This window comes from Octopus sinensis, linkage group LG2 (assembly GCF_006345805.1).
Source record: "Octopus sinensis linkage group LG2, ASM634580v1, whole genome shotgun sequence".
Classification (NCBI taxonomy): Eukaryota; Metazoa; Mollusca; class Cephalopoda; order Octopoda; family Octopodidae; genus Octopus; species Octopus sinensis.
Genome location: NC_042998.1, coordinates 179,236,225 through 179,252,408, shown reverse-complemented (window position 1 = coordinate 179,252,408; position 16,184 = coordinate 179,236,225). Strand labels below are relative to the sequence as shown.

Sequence of the window (16,184 nt, the reverse complement as noted above, 5' to 3'; positions counted from 1 at the left end):
TTTCAAGGTCAATAAAATAATTACCAGTTGAACTTTGGAGTTGGTGTAATCAACTTGCCACTGAAGTTTCTGGCCTTGTGCCAAAATTTGAAACCATTATTATCATCATTAGGATAGTAGATTGGCAGAATTATGAGAGCATTAGGAAAAATGCCTTCAGGTATTTGTTCCAGCCCTTTATGATTTGAGTTCAAATCCTACCAAGGTCAATTTTGCCTTTCATTTTTTTTCAGGAACAATAAAATAAAGTACAGGGTAAGTAGGGGGATAATATAATAAACTAAACACCATCCTTCTTCCTAAATACGTAGCCTTGTGCTTATTTTAGAAAATTTTAAAATTATCATCATCTATATTATCATTATGATTATCATTATCATCAACGGCAGCAGCTGTGAAATGTTGATGTTGGTGTTGGTGTTGATGAATAGCATAGCTAGGGGACTAGGGGCAACCTGGGAGATGCTTTTATAGGAGTGTCACTTTTGGGGGTCTACTGTATGAGCTAATATAGGCTTGTGGGGTGCAGATTCAAGAGCTGCCCTAGGCTACACTACTTTGTTAATGTTGATGGTAACAGTACTTGAAACATATTTGGTAGTTAGGAGTTGAAGAACTGACCAACACGTGTTTCAACTATCTTAAGACTTGTCAAGGCCACTCACTTCCGTTCTCAGCTGTTGATCTTGCAAAGTGTAAATTTCCTAATGGAAAATGTAAACAAACTATTATTAGTGTAACATTATTTACATAATGTAAGTCTGACCGACAAGATTAATTGTTCATAAGAGGATTTACTTTTAATAACTTCAATAGCTGGAAGCTGAGGAGTGTGGCCTTGAAATTTGTGTTGGTTTATACTTTAACTTCGAGTTATCAAAAGCACTGTTAGTTGCTCACAGTGTATTTTCACAGCATAATCAACCTGGGAAACTCAGATATGGTATAGGGTCCTTATGTATTTTGTAGAATGCTTAAAACTTCCAAGCAAGTTATAAAATAAACTAATAATAATCTCTATAATTTCCCAAAGTTTTCTGGAGAATACTGATCAGGCAACATATGAAATAACCAAAATGTTGTCACTGATCAGCAAGATAATAAATGTAATGTTAGGATCAAAATGAAGAAAATATCTATCAATAAATTCTTGGCAAACTGAATATGGTGGGGACTACAACCTGGGTTTCCATGTCTGGGAGTGACAAAGGATTCAGTGACTCTCACAATATTTTTTCATTATCTAACACAAATACCTTCTACTATAGCCCTGAACCAAATAAAGCCTTGTAACTAGATTCAAGTACACAGGAACTGAAAGAAGCTCATGATATAAATATATATATATGATGAGCTTAAACAATAGTAGCATTGTCCTTTATAGGATCGCCACATTCTGTTGACAAATAAAATTTACTCTTCTGTACTGCTACTGTATGTCTCTTGCTGAGAAATTTAACACAGGTTGTTTTTCTCAGCGACTGTGTGTTGCTTAAAGAATATATAGTGTTTGCGAGTGGAGAAAGCTTTCATCAACAGCCAGTGATTGTCTCACACTGAGGACTGTAGCCACTCAGAAACCATGGTCTGTGAGTATCACATAAGGCTGGAGATGGGAGTGATGACCTCCCTTGCAAACACCATATGGACACAGACTATGTGTCAATAGCCAGCTGGAAAAGATGTTTTCCTGGGGCTTAAACAACAGTAGCATCATCCTTTATAGGACTACCACATTCTGTTGGCAAATAAACTTTACTATTTGGTACTGTTACTGAATATTTCACACTGAGAGATTTAACACATATATGTATATGTATGTATATGTATGGTGGTGGTGTTGATAGTGGTGCCGCCGCCTGTACCTTGTCGAGTTTCAGGATATAGGATAAAGATCATTCCCAAGTCATATAGACTTATAGGCCCAGTTTTATGGTTTTTGTGGTGTATATATTCCCCACTGGACAGAGCGCCGGTCCATCACAGGATTACTAATTTTTGCCAGCTGTGTGGCCTGGAGCAACATGAAATGAAGTGTTTTGCTCAATGTGTTGCCCAGTCCAGGAATTGAAACTACAATCTTACAATCATGAGCCCAACTCCCTATCCACAAAGTCACATGCTTCCTGTAGAGTTTCAGTTTAATATAATATGAAGTATATCTACAGAATGACTATACATTAATGCTAACTATTAATTGTTAGCAGGACCAATAGAAATTCCCTTTATTTTAAATGTTCATATTTTTATTTTGATGCAGAAATTTATAGATTTTCATAACATTGTTCCATCATATTAAAGCTTTTGGCTATAATTTTGATATCATTCAATAGTTAAATTGATTAAAGTGCATACCACTTAAACAACACATCATGATGAGTAGAGTAGATAGAGATTATCACATTGTTAATTACTTTGAATATTGTGATGTTAAATGATGATAATTCTGTATAGAAAATCAATAGTAAATACACAAAACAGAAGACAGGAAAAGAGGCAGGCCTGCAGGCAAACAAACATATAAAAGAAAAGGTAGACAGACAAACATAAAATAAAGACAGGCAGATAAAACATATTCTTTCTTCTATAGGATATAAAGCTTGAAATTTTGTAGGAGATGGGGCAAGTCAATTATATCAACTCCAGTGGTCATCATCATCATCATCATTTAGCATCCGCTTTCCATGCTGGCATGGGTTGGATGGTTGAACTGGGGTCTGGGAAGCCAGAAGGCTGCACCAGGCCCAGTCTGATCTGGCAATGTTTCTACAGCTGAATGCCCTTCCTAACACCAACCACTCCATGAGTGTAGTGGGTGCTTTTTACATGCCACCGGCACAGGTGCCAGACGAGGCTGGCAAACGGCCACGATCGGATGGTGCTTTTTACGTGCCACCGGCACGGAGGCCAGGCGAGGCTGGCAACGGCCACGATCGGATGGTGCTTTTTACATGCCACTGGCACGGAGGCAGTCGGGGCGGCGCTGGCAATGGCCACGTTCGGATGGTTCTCTTATGTGCCACTGACTCTGGTATCACAGCTACGATTTCCATTGATGTTGATCGATTTTGATTTTGATTTTGTAAGCGATGAAAAGCAAAGTTGATCTTGGAGGAATTTGAACTCAGAACATAAAGACAGACAAAATGCTTTGCAGCATTTTGTCCAGCATTCTACTGATTCTGCCAGCTTGCCACCTTAGACAGGTAAAACATATAAAGTAAACATATAAAGTGTAACAAACCTTCCCGATCCATGCAGCCCCTCGAAAGACACAGAAATAAATAATAATCCAAGTGGCAAGTAGGACAAGACTGAGGTGCCATACTAGGGTACCACTCTCACCAATATGTTCAGTTCTCTCCAAGACATCAAGACTGAAGAAAAAAAGAAAAAATATTTATAACCAAACTGTAATGTAAGATGGAAAGAAAGAATATTTTCAAATTAAATTATTTCACTTCGTTTGAGTAAATAATGTTCTCCATAAGGAAATGACATCGCAAAATTTCATTTTTAAGTCCCTACAATCAGAGACCCTCTTCTTAATTCGTAATTAGTTTTCAGTGCTTCCATTTTTGGGCCCAGCAGGATATTCAGGATGCAACTAAAAGAAAGGGAAAGAGAGAGAGAGAGAGAGAGAGAGACATGGGACCTTCAGTATCATTACGGGGATATTTATTTCCCAGCAAAGTAAACCAAAGCAATGTGAAATGAGTTGCTTTACTTAAGGACACCCTGCACCACTTAGTTCAGGAATTGAACCTTTGACCACAGTCTTGAGCCCAAAGCACTAACCACCAGGTTACATGCCTTTGGTATCATAATTAAAAGAGTGTGTGTGTTGACAGTAGCACTAAAAGTGCATGTGTTGTTAAGTAAGTGGGATTGGCCTGGTACAAAGCCTTTTCTCATTTTAAAAAGCTTCAGGCATAGGTATTGCTTGATCTTTAACTTCTCTATTATGTGTTACATACTATGGTTGGCTATAGTCCTATCCTGGACAAACACTCCAGAGGGAGTGTTTTTCCAGGATAGGACTACACAGCCACAGCAGGAAATGTATCAGGACATGAAATGTAAAAGCCGGACTAGACTACTTTATGCGCAACTCCATTGTCTCCCGAGACAAAAAGGATGCCAACCAAGTCAAGAAAGGCAAAACACTAAATGAAAAATTCCATAGTTGAATGAAGGCATGGTGGTGGTGGTGGTGGCGGCGGCAGTGGTGGTGGTGGTGGCAGTGGTGGTATATGAAACAGACATACATTTGAAGATAGAAGTTTCCCCGAAATACTTCTAATGTCTGGAACCAATTTTACAAAAAGTTGTTCACTTTCTCATTAAATTAGTGAACAATGTAACAAACGCTGGTAATTGCTACAAGCAACGCTCTTATTGGTCACAGAGATTTCTGGCATTGCCATATTGATCACCTCATACTATGGTGTGACTAAATAGTTTCTGAATAGCTCAGGTTAGTTCTGGTCAAGCAGACCTGTAAGTTAGAGTATGTATGTGAATAGTAATAACTGTTGATGACTCATAAACACACGAAGCCATATATAGCATACTTATATATATCATTAGACTATGCTTCTTGTATATATTGGTATTTTTGAAAAAAACACATTTTTCAAGCAGAATTTAAGCAAGATGCTCACAGATATATCACCAATGTAGTGAATGAGAGAAGCTTGGTCTGCAATATCTGCAGACATATATGTTAATCAAGAGCTGGGCTAATTAGTCACCAGCGAAACCACAAGCGTAAAGTATAAATTTGTCTGAGTGTAATCATCATCATCATCATCATTATCATCCTTTAACATCTGTTTTCCATGCTGGTATGGGTTGGACGATTTGATCAGAGTTGATAATCTGGGGAGCCACACCAGATTCCAGTTTGATTCGGCTTGCTCCCTTCATCTGAATGCTCTTCCTAATGCCAACCACTTTACAGTGTATGCATGGTGCTTTTAACATGGCACCAGCACAAGCAGTTTCATGTGGCACTGACACGAGTGCTTTTTACATGTCACTGACACAGGACTCTTGAATGCCAATCCTCTTCACCAGGGGGAGTGACCTTAACACTTCTGCTGAGGACGGGTTTTCTTGAGTATAGTAAGGCACCGTGTATCTTGGTCCTTTGACATCTCATCTGAAAGGTTCAGCATCCTAAGGTCATCTGTTTTCAAGTATCGGTGATGGTCTTCATTGATCATGAGCGAACAGCAGGGGGTGGACTGAGCTGTCAGTTAATCGGGCACTATCCAAGAGCCTGGAGCTCTGAGGGGCCCACAATCTACATGTTAACTCTCTTTGTTATCAAAGCTAAAGGGCCCAGTGAACAGTTATTCCCGAGGGCCCTTAAAACTCTCAGTCTGCTCCTGGTGGACAGCTATCATCATGTATGCGTGTTGATATGCATACATGCATCCATTCATCCAACCAACCAGCCATCCAGCCACCCACCCAACACAGTTACTATTCTCTAACCAAAGGAGGTACTCATTCAGTACAAATATCTGTGTGACATTTGGACAAGTGTGTTTCTGTGAAACAATATGAAGCAATTATCCTAATATTTTTCAGTTTTATTCAGTCAAATGTGTTTTCTTTTACTCTCATCCCTTCCTTTCCTTGTCTGGTCTTTAACATATGTGCAAATATTATGCACATGCACACAAGCATGTAAGTAGACACATGTATAAACACATACACGCACATTTATATATGTATACATATATATATATATATATTATATATATATATATATATATATATATATATATATATATAAATTTATATAAATAAGGATAAGATCGTTAATTTAAAATAAAATAACGATTTTATCAAGTGGCCAGCATGGAAAAAATAACCTTCAAAGGTAATAATTATTAAAATTTTCTGTGTATTCTACTGATGAGGCAAAGCATTCCTAAATGCAAAGCCAGAAATCCGGGATCTAGAATTATCCAGTAATTTATTACTAGCTTCATCTTGTCTCTTTGTTTTCTCTCCGTGTTTACGATATGGACAATTAAGGTGGTTTTAGAGTCAGATCATGGCTGCTATTTTCAGCATGGTGGTATCTCGTAGATACCTTAATTTATAATTTTATATATATATATATATATCATCATCATCATCGTTTAACGTCCGCTTTCCATGCTAGCATGGGTTGGACGATTCAACTGGGGTCTGGGAAGCCCGAAGGCTGCACCAGGCCAGTCAGATCTGGCAGTGTTTCTACAGCTGGATGCCCTTCCTAATGCCTATATATATATATATATATATATAGAGAGAGAGAGAGAGGCAGGGACAGACAGACAAACAGATCAACAAACATAGATAAATATATGCTTCTGTGTATGTATATATACATATCCATGTATGCATATGTATATACCCACACATAATACGTATGTATGTATATTCATATACACACATACATGCATAAATATGCATAAATATATGTGTGCATGTGTGTAAATGTGTATATAGGTGCAGGAGTGGCTGTGTGGTAAGTAGCTTGCTTACCAACCACATGGTTCCGGGTTCAGTCCCACTGCGTGGCATCTTGGGCAAGTGTCTTCTGCTATACCCCGGGCCGACCAATGCCTTGTGAGTGGATTTGGTAGACAGAAACTGAAAGAAGCCTGTCGTATATATGTATATATATTTGTGATAGAATTGTGATAGAATTGTGATAGAAGGGGTTAAATTCATCCTGGAAAATAACTTCTTCGTATATATGTATATATATTTGTGATAGAATTGTGATAGAATTTGTGATAGAAGGGGTTAAATTCATCCTGGAAAATAACTTCTTCGCCTTCAATGACAACTTCTACCGACAAAAATCGGGGACTGCGATGGGTACACGAATGGCCCCCTCCTTTGCCAACCTAGTCATAGGATACCTAGAGATCAGTCTGTATCGTAAGGTTCTAGAAAGATATGGCAGCCCTTTCTCCATCTACATAGAAAACAACTGGAAGAGATATCTAGATGACTGTTTCATCCTTTGGCATAAAAATATAAAAAACTCATAGAATTCCAGAAAATTTTAAACGGACTGGACGTAAACATCCAATTCACGATGGAATATAGCCAACAACAACTCCCCTTCCTCGATATCCTCATTAAGAAAGCTAATAATATAATAGAAACAGACATATACTATAAGCCTACAGACTCTAAGCAATATCTTCCATTCAATTCATGCCACCCCAGACACACCAGGATGAATATCCCCTTCAATCTAGCAAAAAGGATATGCACTATAATCTCTAACGCAAACACCAGAGACACACGACTACAAGAACTAAAAGATACCCTAATCACCAGGAACTATCCACCTTCACTTATTGACAAGTGCATTCAACGTGCCCTTCAACTTAACATCAAGGAACTGAGACATCCCAAATCCAAGAAAAACTTACAACCAAAAGCCTTACCATACATCTCCACAACACAACCCTCTCAATAACGAAGCCTTCGACACATCCTCCACAACATACCCCTCCTAAAAAAAGACCACAGAATGAACACAATCCTCCAAACACACACGATCATAAAAAGCAAAAGACAGCCTAGATCCATGAAAAGTCTCCTTACACAAGCCCGAATTCACTCTTCAACACAGAAGCCGACAGTAAAAAAATGTGGAAGACCCAATTGCGGGATATGCGACTATCTTATTGAGGGATCAGAGTTCTCCTTCAAACAGGGACAACGGTTTACAGTGAAAAGCAACTTCACATGTGCTTCGGAAACCTAATATACTCACTAACCTGCTCCGGGTGTCAAGAGCAGTACATAGGCCAAACAAAAAATGGTTTGCGTAAACGAATGGCCCTGCACAGATCCCAGATAAAAATTCCCCAAAACAGAAAAATAGCTTTTAGCCAACACATAGATACTTGCGCCAACAAAAAAACACCAAACTTCAGAATTTTTCCCCCTCTACCAATTTAACGAATAAGTAAAGAAAATCTCTTTATTACAAAATACAAGCCACTTCTTAACGGGTCTACGACAAACAATTAATATACCTCAACTTTAGAATAAAAGAAAAATATATATACACACACAAATATTACACTCCATAGAATCCATTACTAATCAGCCCCTTCATAGCTATATTTACACCCATTCATATTCTCCCTTCTCTGTTTTTTTCTTCTTCTTCTTCTTCTTCCTCTTCTTCTTCATCATCATCATTATCATCATCATCGTCGTCATCATCATCACCACCATCATCACCACCATCTTCTCCTTCTCCTCCTTCTTCTTCTTCTTCTTCTTCATCATCATCATTATCATCATCATCGTCGTCATAATCATCACCACCATCACCATCATCGTCATCTTCTCCTTCTCCTTCTTCTTCTTCTTCTTCTACTTCTCCACCCCCTACCCCTTAACTTTGTCACTAATGTTTTTTAGTATAACACCTACGCTAATTCTATAAACAAGCCTGTCAATATAAATATTCTCCTGAATTGAACTGAGACTGCCAGCCGCCACTGACCATTCAAAATACGACCATCAGGGCACTCCCAGATTCTCCCACCCCCCTTTCCTCACCAGCCCTCTTCCTCTACTACCCTACCAAGAACTCACAACGACCTCGAACACACAAGTGCAAACAAGGGAGTCAGAGAAAGGCAGAATGCCACTTATATCTGAACACTACTATAGAAATATTCCTTTAAAAAAACTTTTCTTCTAATTTTTCTAAATTTAATTTTAATCGTTACAGTTGAAAAGGTCTCAAAATGACCGAAACCGGTACTGAAATGTTCACTATAAAATTATTTTAGCATTTTCTATTTTTGACTTGTTTTTTTCATATATATATATATATATATGTATATATATATATATATATATGTGTTTGTGTGTCTGTGTTTGTCCCCCTAGCATTGCTTGACAACCAATGCTGGTGTGTTTACGTCCCCGTCACTTAGCGTTTCAGCAAAAGAGACCGATAGAATAAGTACTGGGCTTACAAAGAATAAGTCCTGGGGTCGATTTGCTCGACTAAAGGCGGTGCTCCAGCATGGCCGCAGTCAAATGACTGAAACATGTAAAAGAGTAAAAAAAAGAGAGTATACATATACACACATAAATGCACACATACATATGCACATGTATGTATACGTGTGTCTGTGTGTGTGTGTTCGTTTCAATACATTAGTGCATTCAAAGTCACAAACATTGCATTGTGGCTGCATTCTTGTATACAAGCAAAGCCATTGCTACAAAGAATCATTGAAATGAGTCATTGATAATGCAGTATGAAGCCCTTATGGAACTCTTGAGCCCCATCAAAAGTTTGCAGAAGGTATTGGTGCCATAGAATGAAGTCTTTTGACAAGCCTTTTTAATCCTCCAACTAAGCAGCATACTTTCCACAGTCTGTTGTCAACAATAACTGTATCATAATTTACAAGGCGTTCATTTCCATGGCTTCTTTGATGACTGACCAGGCCTGCCTGACTTAAATATTTCTTCCTATAAATCATGCATGTAAAAATCAATACTCTTTCATTTTCTAGTGATTCATTCTTTCTCGGTTTTCTCCTGATCTTCTCATGTTTCATTCTCTCTCTTTCAAACTTCAAGTAATTCCTGCACACTCTTTCCCTCCTTCTATTCCATTTTTGTGCTTTCCTCTCCCAATCAACAACTGAAACTCCTGTCTGTGTCAGAGCAATTCTGAGACAGTCCTTGAAACATATTTTGGGTTTACTCTTTACTCTTTTACTTGTTTCAGTCATCTGACTGTGGCCATGCTGGAGCACCGCTTTTAGTCGAGCAAATCAACCCCAGGACTTATTCTTTGTAAGCCTAGTTCTTATTTTATCGGTCTCTTTTGCTGAACCGCTAAGGTATGGGGACATAAACACACCAGCATCGGTTGTCAAGTGATGTTGGGGGGACAAACACAGACACACAAACACATATACACACACACATATATATATATATACATATATACGACGAGCTTCTTTCAGTTTCCGTCTACCAAATCCATTCATAAGGCTTTGATCGATCCGAGGCTATAGTAGAAGACACTTGCCCAAGGTGCCACGCAGTGGGACTGAACCTGGAACCATGTGGTTCATAAGCAAGCTACTTACCACACATTCACTCCTATGCCTAGCTTTTCAAAATTTTTCAGCCCACCATGCAAAAGTTGCTTAGGAAATCTTTTATTATTCATTTTCACCAGATGCCCACCCTACCTCAAATGTCTTTGTAGAACAACGGATTCTACACTGCTACTGCAGCTTCTCTGAAGTAATTCTACATCACTGATCACTATTCCCCATTTTATCCCATACACGCATACATATATACATGCATGTATATGTATACGTGTGCATTTGTTTTAGTAAATTATGTATCTAAAGTCACATACATGCATAATTACATGTAACAGTTGAGGCAGTGCTATATTCAAAGGCAGTGCTGTTGTTACTGTCGGAGTTGTCAAGGTTGCATGGCAGATGAGATGGGAGGCTTTTAGAAGCTAAAAGAAAGTGATTTGAATCCCTAGGAGGAAGAGGAAAACAGTCAGCAAGAGTTCCGTTTTCTGTAAGTAATGTAATTGATAGATACACAAGATATATGAGCATTTTGCTGGAAGGCTGACAAATAACTAGTTCTTTGTATCACTTTGGTTTACTGCACTTAGATGCTGAGCTAATATCTGTCATATGTGATTTAGCTTGCAGAAGAGATATGCATATGCATATTCGCACATGCAAACACACACACACATACACACACACACACACATACACACACAAACACACACACACACAAACGCACACACACACACACAAGCACACACACTCACACACTCACACGCACACACACACACAAACACACACGCACACAAACACACACACACACACAAACACACACACACACACACAACACACACAAACACACAAACACACACACAAACACACACACACAAACACACATACACACACAAACACACACAAACACACACACAAACACACACACACACACAAACACACATACACACACAAACACACACACAAACACACACACACAAACACATGCACACACACACACACGCACACACAAACACATGCACACACACACAAACACAAACACACACACACACAAATACATGCACACACACAAGCGCATATCCAAACACATGCACATGTATACAAATATACACACATATATAGATATGCATATGAATACATTTATAAACGTATGCATATTCATTACACATGTTTTGGGAAGAGCGCACGTGTGTATAGACTAAGATACAGAAAGTTGATTGATATATGTATTTCTTTACCACCCACAAGGGGCTAAACACAGAGAGGACAAACAAAGACATACAAAGGGATTAAGTCGATTACATCGACTCCAATGCGTAACTGGTACTTAATTTATCGACCCCGAAAGGATGAAAGGCAAAGTCGACCTCGGCGGAATTTGAACTCAGAACGTAACAGCAGACGAAATACGGCCACGCATTTCGCCCGGCATGCTAACGTTTCTGCCAGCTCGCCACCTTTTGATTGATATATGTGTTGGTGTGGCTGTGTGGTAAGTAGTTTGCTTCTCAGCCACATCGTCCTGGGTTCAGTGGGTTCAGTCCCACTGTGTGGTACCTTGGACAAGTGTCTTCTTCTATATCTTAAGGCCAAACAAAACCTTGTGAGTAGATTTGGTAGACAGAAACTGAATGAAGCCAGCCATGAGTGTGTGCGTGCGTGTGTGTGTGTATGTGTGTGTGTGAGTGAGTGTGTGTGTGTGTGTGTGTGTGTGTGTGTGTGTGTGTGAGTGAGTGAGTGAGTGTGTGTGTGTGTGTGTGTGTGTCTTGTGTCTCTTTTTGTCCCTCATCACTGCTTGACAACTGGTGCTGGTGTGTTTTCATCACTGTAACTTAGCAGTTCAGAAAAAGAGATCGATAGAATAAGTAGCAGACTTTAAAGAATGTACTGATGTTGATTAATTTGACTAAAATACCTCAAAGCATTGCTCCAGCATGACTGTGGTCTAATGACTGAAATGAGTAAAAGATAAATTATTCAAAATACACTCACACAAAACATGCTATATATAAAGAGTATATGAAGTCCACTTACTTTAAATAACGGTCAGCACCTGAATCATATATCCCAATGATTGATGGCCTGTAATGAAGTTAAATAGAAATTTCAGCATATATATGTATGTGTGTGTGTGTTGTGTGTGTGTGTGTACATACAGGTATACATACACACACACACACACACATATAATGAGAATCTATGAACATGAGTACTTATGCGCGTGTATACACACATGCATATACACACAAACATAAAGATATATATATACAGAGACACATATTCACACACACACACACACACATATATATATATATATACACATGCATATATGTATGTATATATATACATACATACATATATATATATATATATATATATATATATATATATATATGAAATAAAATACAAAATGGGACAAGAATGCAAAACATCAGGACAACTAGGTGATACAAAAGGGACAACAAAACATCTAGATAGACGATACAAAAAAACAAGGACAGGTCATTCGAAGCCTTTTATCTTCAGTCAAGAACTGGATCATCCTTGCAATTTCGGCTGATTAATCTTATATATATATATATATATATAATATATATATATATATATGAAATAAAATACAAAATGGGACAAGAATGCAAAACATCAGGACAACTAGGTGATACAAAAGGGACAACAAAACATCTAGATAGACGATACAAAAAAACAAGGACAGGTCATTCGAAGCCTTTTATCTTCAGTCAAGAACTGGATCATCCTTGCAATTTCGGCTGATTAATCTTATATATATTATATATATATATATATTATATATATATATATAAATGGAGTAGATAAAATCCAGGTTACATATGTTTCTTAGCTAGCAGAACCTTGGAAGTAATAATTACTTGATGAGATGTTCTCCACTAGCTATTCATTGGGCTGAAGATACCTTTGTTAAAGGAAGCTTTTTATTTTTCCGCCCCATATCAAACTTCAATATGAGAAAAACCTACAACCTTCTATGCCAATAAACTATTATTGTTCCTGATAGTTGTCTTTAATCATTGATTTGAAAAGAAGGGATAAAAGCAGTTCAGATATTTTTTATTTAATTTCAATTTAACTCTAAACCCTATAAAGAGAGACTGATGAGCAACATATTCTGAAACAATTGTCTGTCTATTGTAGAGCAGAGGTTATAAATATCTGGACAATAAATTTCAGTATACACACAAATGCATATGACAATGAGAGAGCTCCTTACATTTTCATCCAACTTACTAGAAATAATAATTAAATCTTTCTTAAATCACTACCATCTCAAGAAAGACTGGCACATTAAATAATGTGAGCTTAGATATATTATGTAAGTATTAGTAAAAGAAAGAAGGAAATTACGACAACTGAAATATTGCTTTCAAATATTGGCACAAGGCCAGCAATTTCAAGGGAGGGAGTAAGTCGATTACATTAACCCTGTGTGCAACTGGTACTTATTTTATTGACCTCCGAAAGGATGACAGGCAAAGTTGACCTTTGGAGGAATTTGAACTCAGAATGTAGCGATGAACAAAATGGTGCTAAGCATTTTGCTAGGCATACTAACGATTCTGCCAGCTTGTCATCTTATGATGACTGAAATATTAAGTACTGATTAAATGCCCTGCTTTATTTGGTTTCACTCTTCCCATACAGGAGTTTACATCTTGCCAAGGTAGATTTTTTACCTTTCATGCTTCTATGGTTGACAGAATAAATAACTCTAACATAACAGTGTAAATATGTAAAGTATTGTTTGACTTGCATCCCACTATGATTGATGGAACAAATACCAGTAATATCACATTATCACGTGACCAACCAGGCTATCAGATGTTACACATCACTGGTCACAATGTGCTTTTGCATTGTTTTAGCCTTCAAATGATGCCACCCTATTGGCTAGGTGAGCAAGCCAACATTCCCTCCTGGTCAAAAGAAGGACTGGAGCAATGTGAAATGAAGTCTTTTGCTCAAGAATACAACGCTTTACCCACTCCAGGAATCAAACCCATAATCACTGGATTGTGGGTGCAACAGCCTAACTACTAGGCCACACGCCTTCACCAGTAATATATCAATGTAAATTCAATCAAGTATATTCTTTCCTTACAAGCTGTAATTCATCCCCACCATAAGAAATCATTACTTATGGAGTAAGCAAACACTATCATATAGTATCAGACTACTATTGAAGGAAATTTGTTATTTCATTTCAATGGTAGGTGAGAATTTTTCCCCTTCATTCATATAATATTTGGTATCAATTTTTAGATATTTCTGACCCAGTTTGTAAAGTGCCCTGTTCATCTTAACAGAAAAGTGTTTCAAGTTTAACATTCTGCCAATAGTTATCAGGTACATTTTTAATACAACTAAAATAATTATCATAGAGTACTTATTTTTCCAACCCTCAGTGGGATAAAAGGTAAGCTGATAATTTATTTTTAAGTTGGCAAAAGGCCATTTTTTGTTTGTTTGGAAGAAAAGCACAGTATAGGATCTTAAGTTACCATCAGTGGAGGGACTGATATGGGAAGCTGAACCCTGACTCTATTTGAATTCAAAACCACAGGGAGCTAATTGAGCTGCCATAAAACATCTTAGTCAGGCTCCCTGTCATATTCATCACCTCCATTGCTCTGTTGATATTCAGACAGACAGTTTCTTACAAAAGCATGAAGTCTCATATTTATATAGAAAGGGATACAAAGTGTTGTTTCGTTCATATTTTTCTTGTCTCACGTGCATATTAGTGATGTAAGCGAAGCAATTCCAAATGGGAATTGAAACTGTATTAATGTTGATATGGAAATGCAAGAGGCATAATATCCAAGAAGCAAAGATTGCTAAAATAAAGACAGGAAGTCACTTAATTATTTTGGGGAAAGAAGACAGGAAATAAATCGAAAGAAGCTTTGACACCAAATTCTACAGATGTCGAGTAATTTAGCTTATCAGTTTAGTTTTTCTTTTTATAAAAAGAAGAAATTAAAGAATATATATATTTTGCTGATTTTAATCAACTTTGTTAATTCCCTTGAGGGAACATGATTTTAAAGAAAAACGAAATCAGAGTGATGAATATGATTGTATCATGTTTGAAAAGGATCAGATTTATAACCATAATATACATGATATACTTCAAGCCAGGAAATCTTAATTTTTGATGACTATGTTTTGATTATTTACGTTTCTAAAATAACAATTCTCTTATTGAAAGGTGATAGTCAAAGATACAGGAAGACTAACAGGGTTTGCGATAACATGTCTAACATCTTACTTGTGTCTGGTGTTTATCTACAGTTAAAAACTCTGGCTTAAGGGATCAACTGGAAGAGATAATTTTTAGCCAGTTGTGATCAGCCATTCGGTGCAAAAAGCGATGATTGCACATGTAGTGTGAAATATATATGGGCCTGATGAAGCCTTCCAGCTTCACAGACCCCAGTTGAACCGTCCAACCCATGCTAGCATGGAGAACGGACGCTAAATGATGATGATGATGATGATGATATATATATATATATATATATATACATATATATATATATTTGTCCCACCCATGCTAGCATGGAAGGCAGGCGTTAAACAAGGCTGATGATGATGATATCATCTTCAATGATATACATGGATATATCTATTTATCTATCTATCTATCTATCTATCTATCTGTATATATATATTTATATACATATATACCTATATATATATGTAAGTTCAGTAAAATTTAGATTCAGTTGAATATGGTACTTAAGTTAAAGGCACCAGAATTTAGTATGGTATTATCCATATAATTCAAAATGGGTGATTACAATCAAAATAAGCAACCTCTGAATATTCTTGTTGCTTACCTCTGAATATCCTTGTTGCTTCTTTTGATTATATATATATATATATATGAATCTTATTCTTTTGCTTACAAATTACTGACCGTAATGGTTTTCTACCTCCAATTCAAAAGAGGTTATATGTCCTCAGCTGTCTATCTAGAGTCTGACAAGTCGTCCATAAAGCTAAACGCTTAATGGATGCAAA

General features: G+C 37.2%; 1 protein-coding gene across 1 annotated transcript in view; it reads right to left on the bottom strand.

Moving 5' to 3' along the window:
• The window catches only part of LOC115232526 (sodium- and chloride-dependent GABA transporter 1-like), a 56,942-nt gene that overhangs the window by 17,740 nt on the left and 23,018 nt on the right, over positions 1-16,184 (bottom strand). Inside the window, exons 5-6 of the mRNA XM_029802447.2 lie at positions 12,159-12,206; positions 3,245-3,377 (exon numbers count right to left, since the gene is read on the bottom strand). Of these exons, the coding sequence (XP_029658307.2) occupies positions 3,245-3,377; positions 12,159-12,206 (181 nt within the window). The remainder of the gene's footprint in view (positions 1-3,244; positions 3,378-12,158; positions 12,207-16,184) is intronic.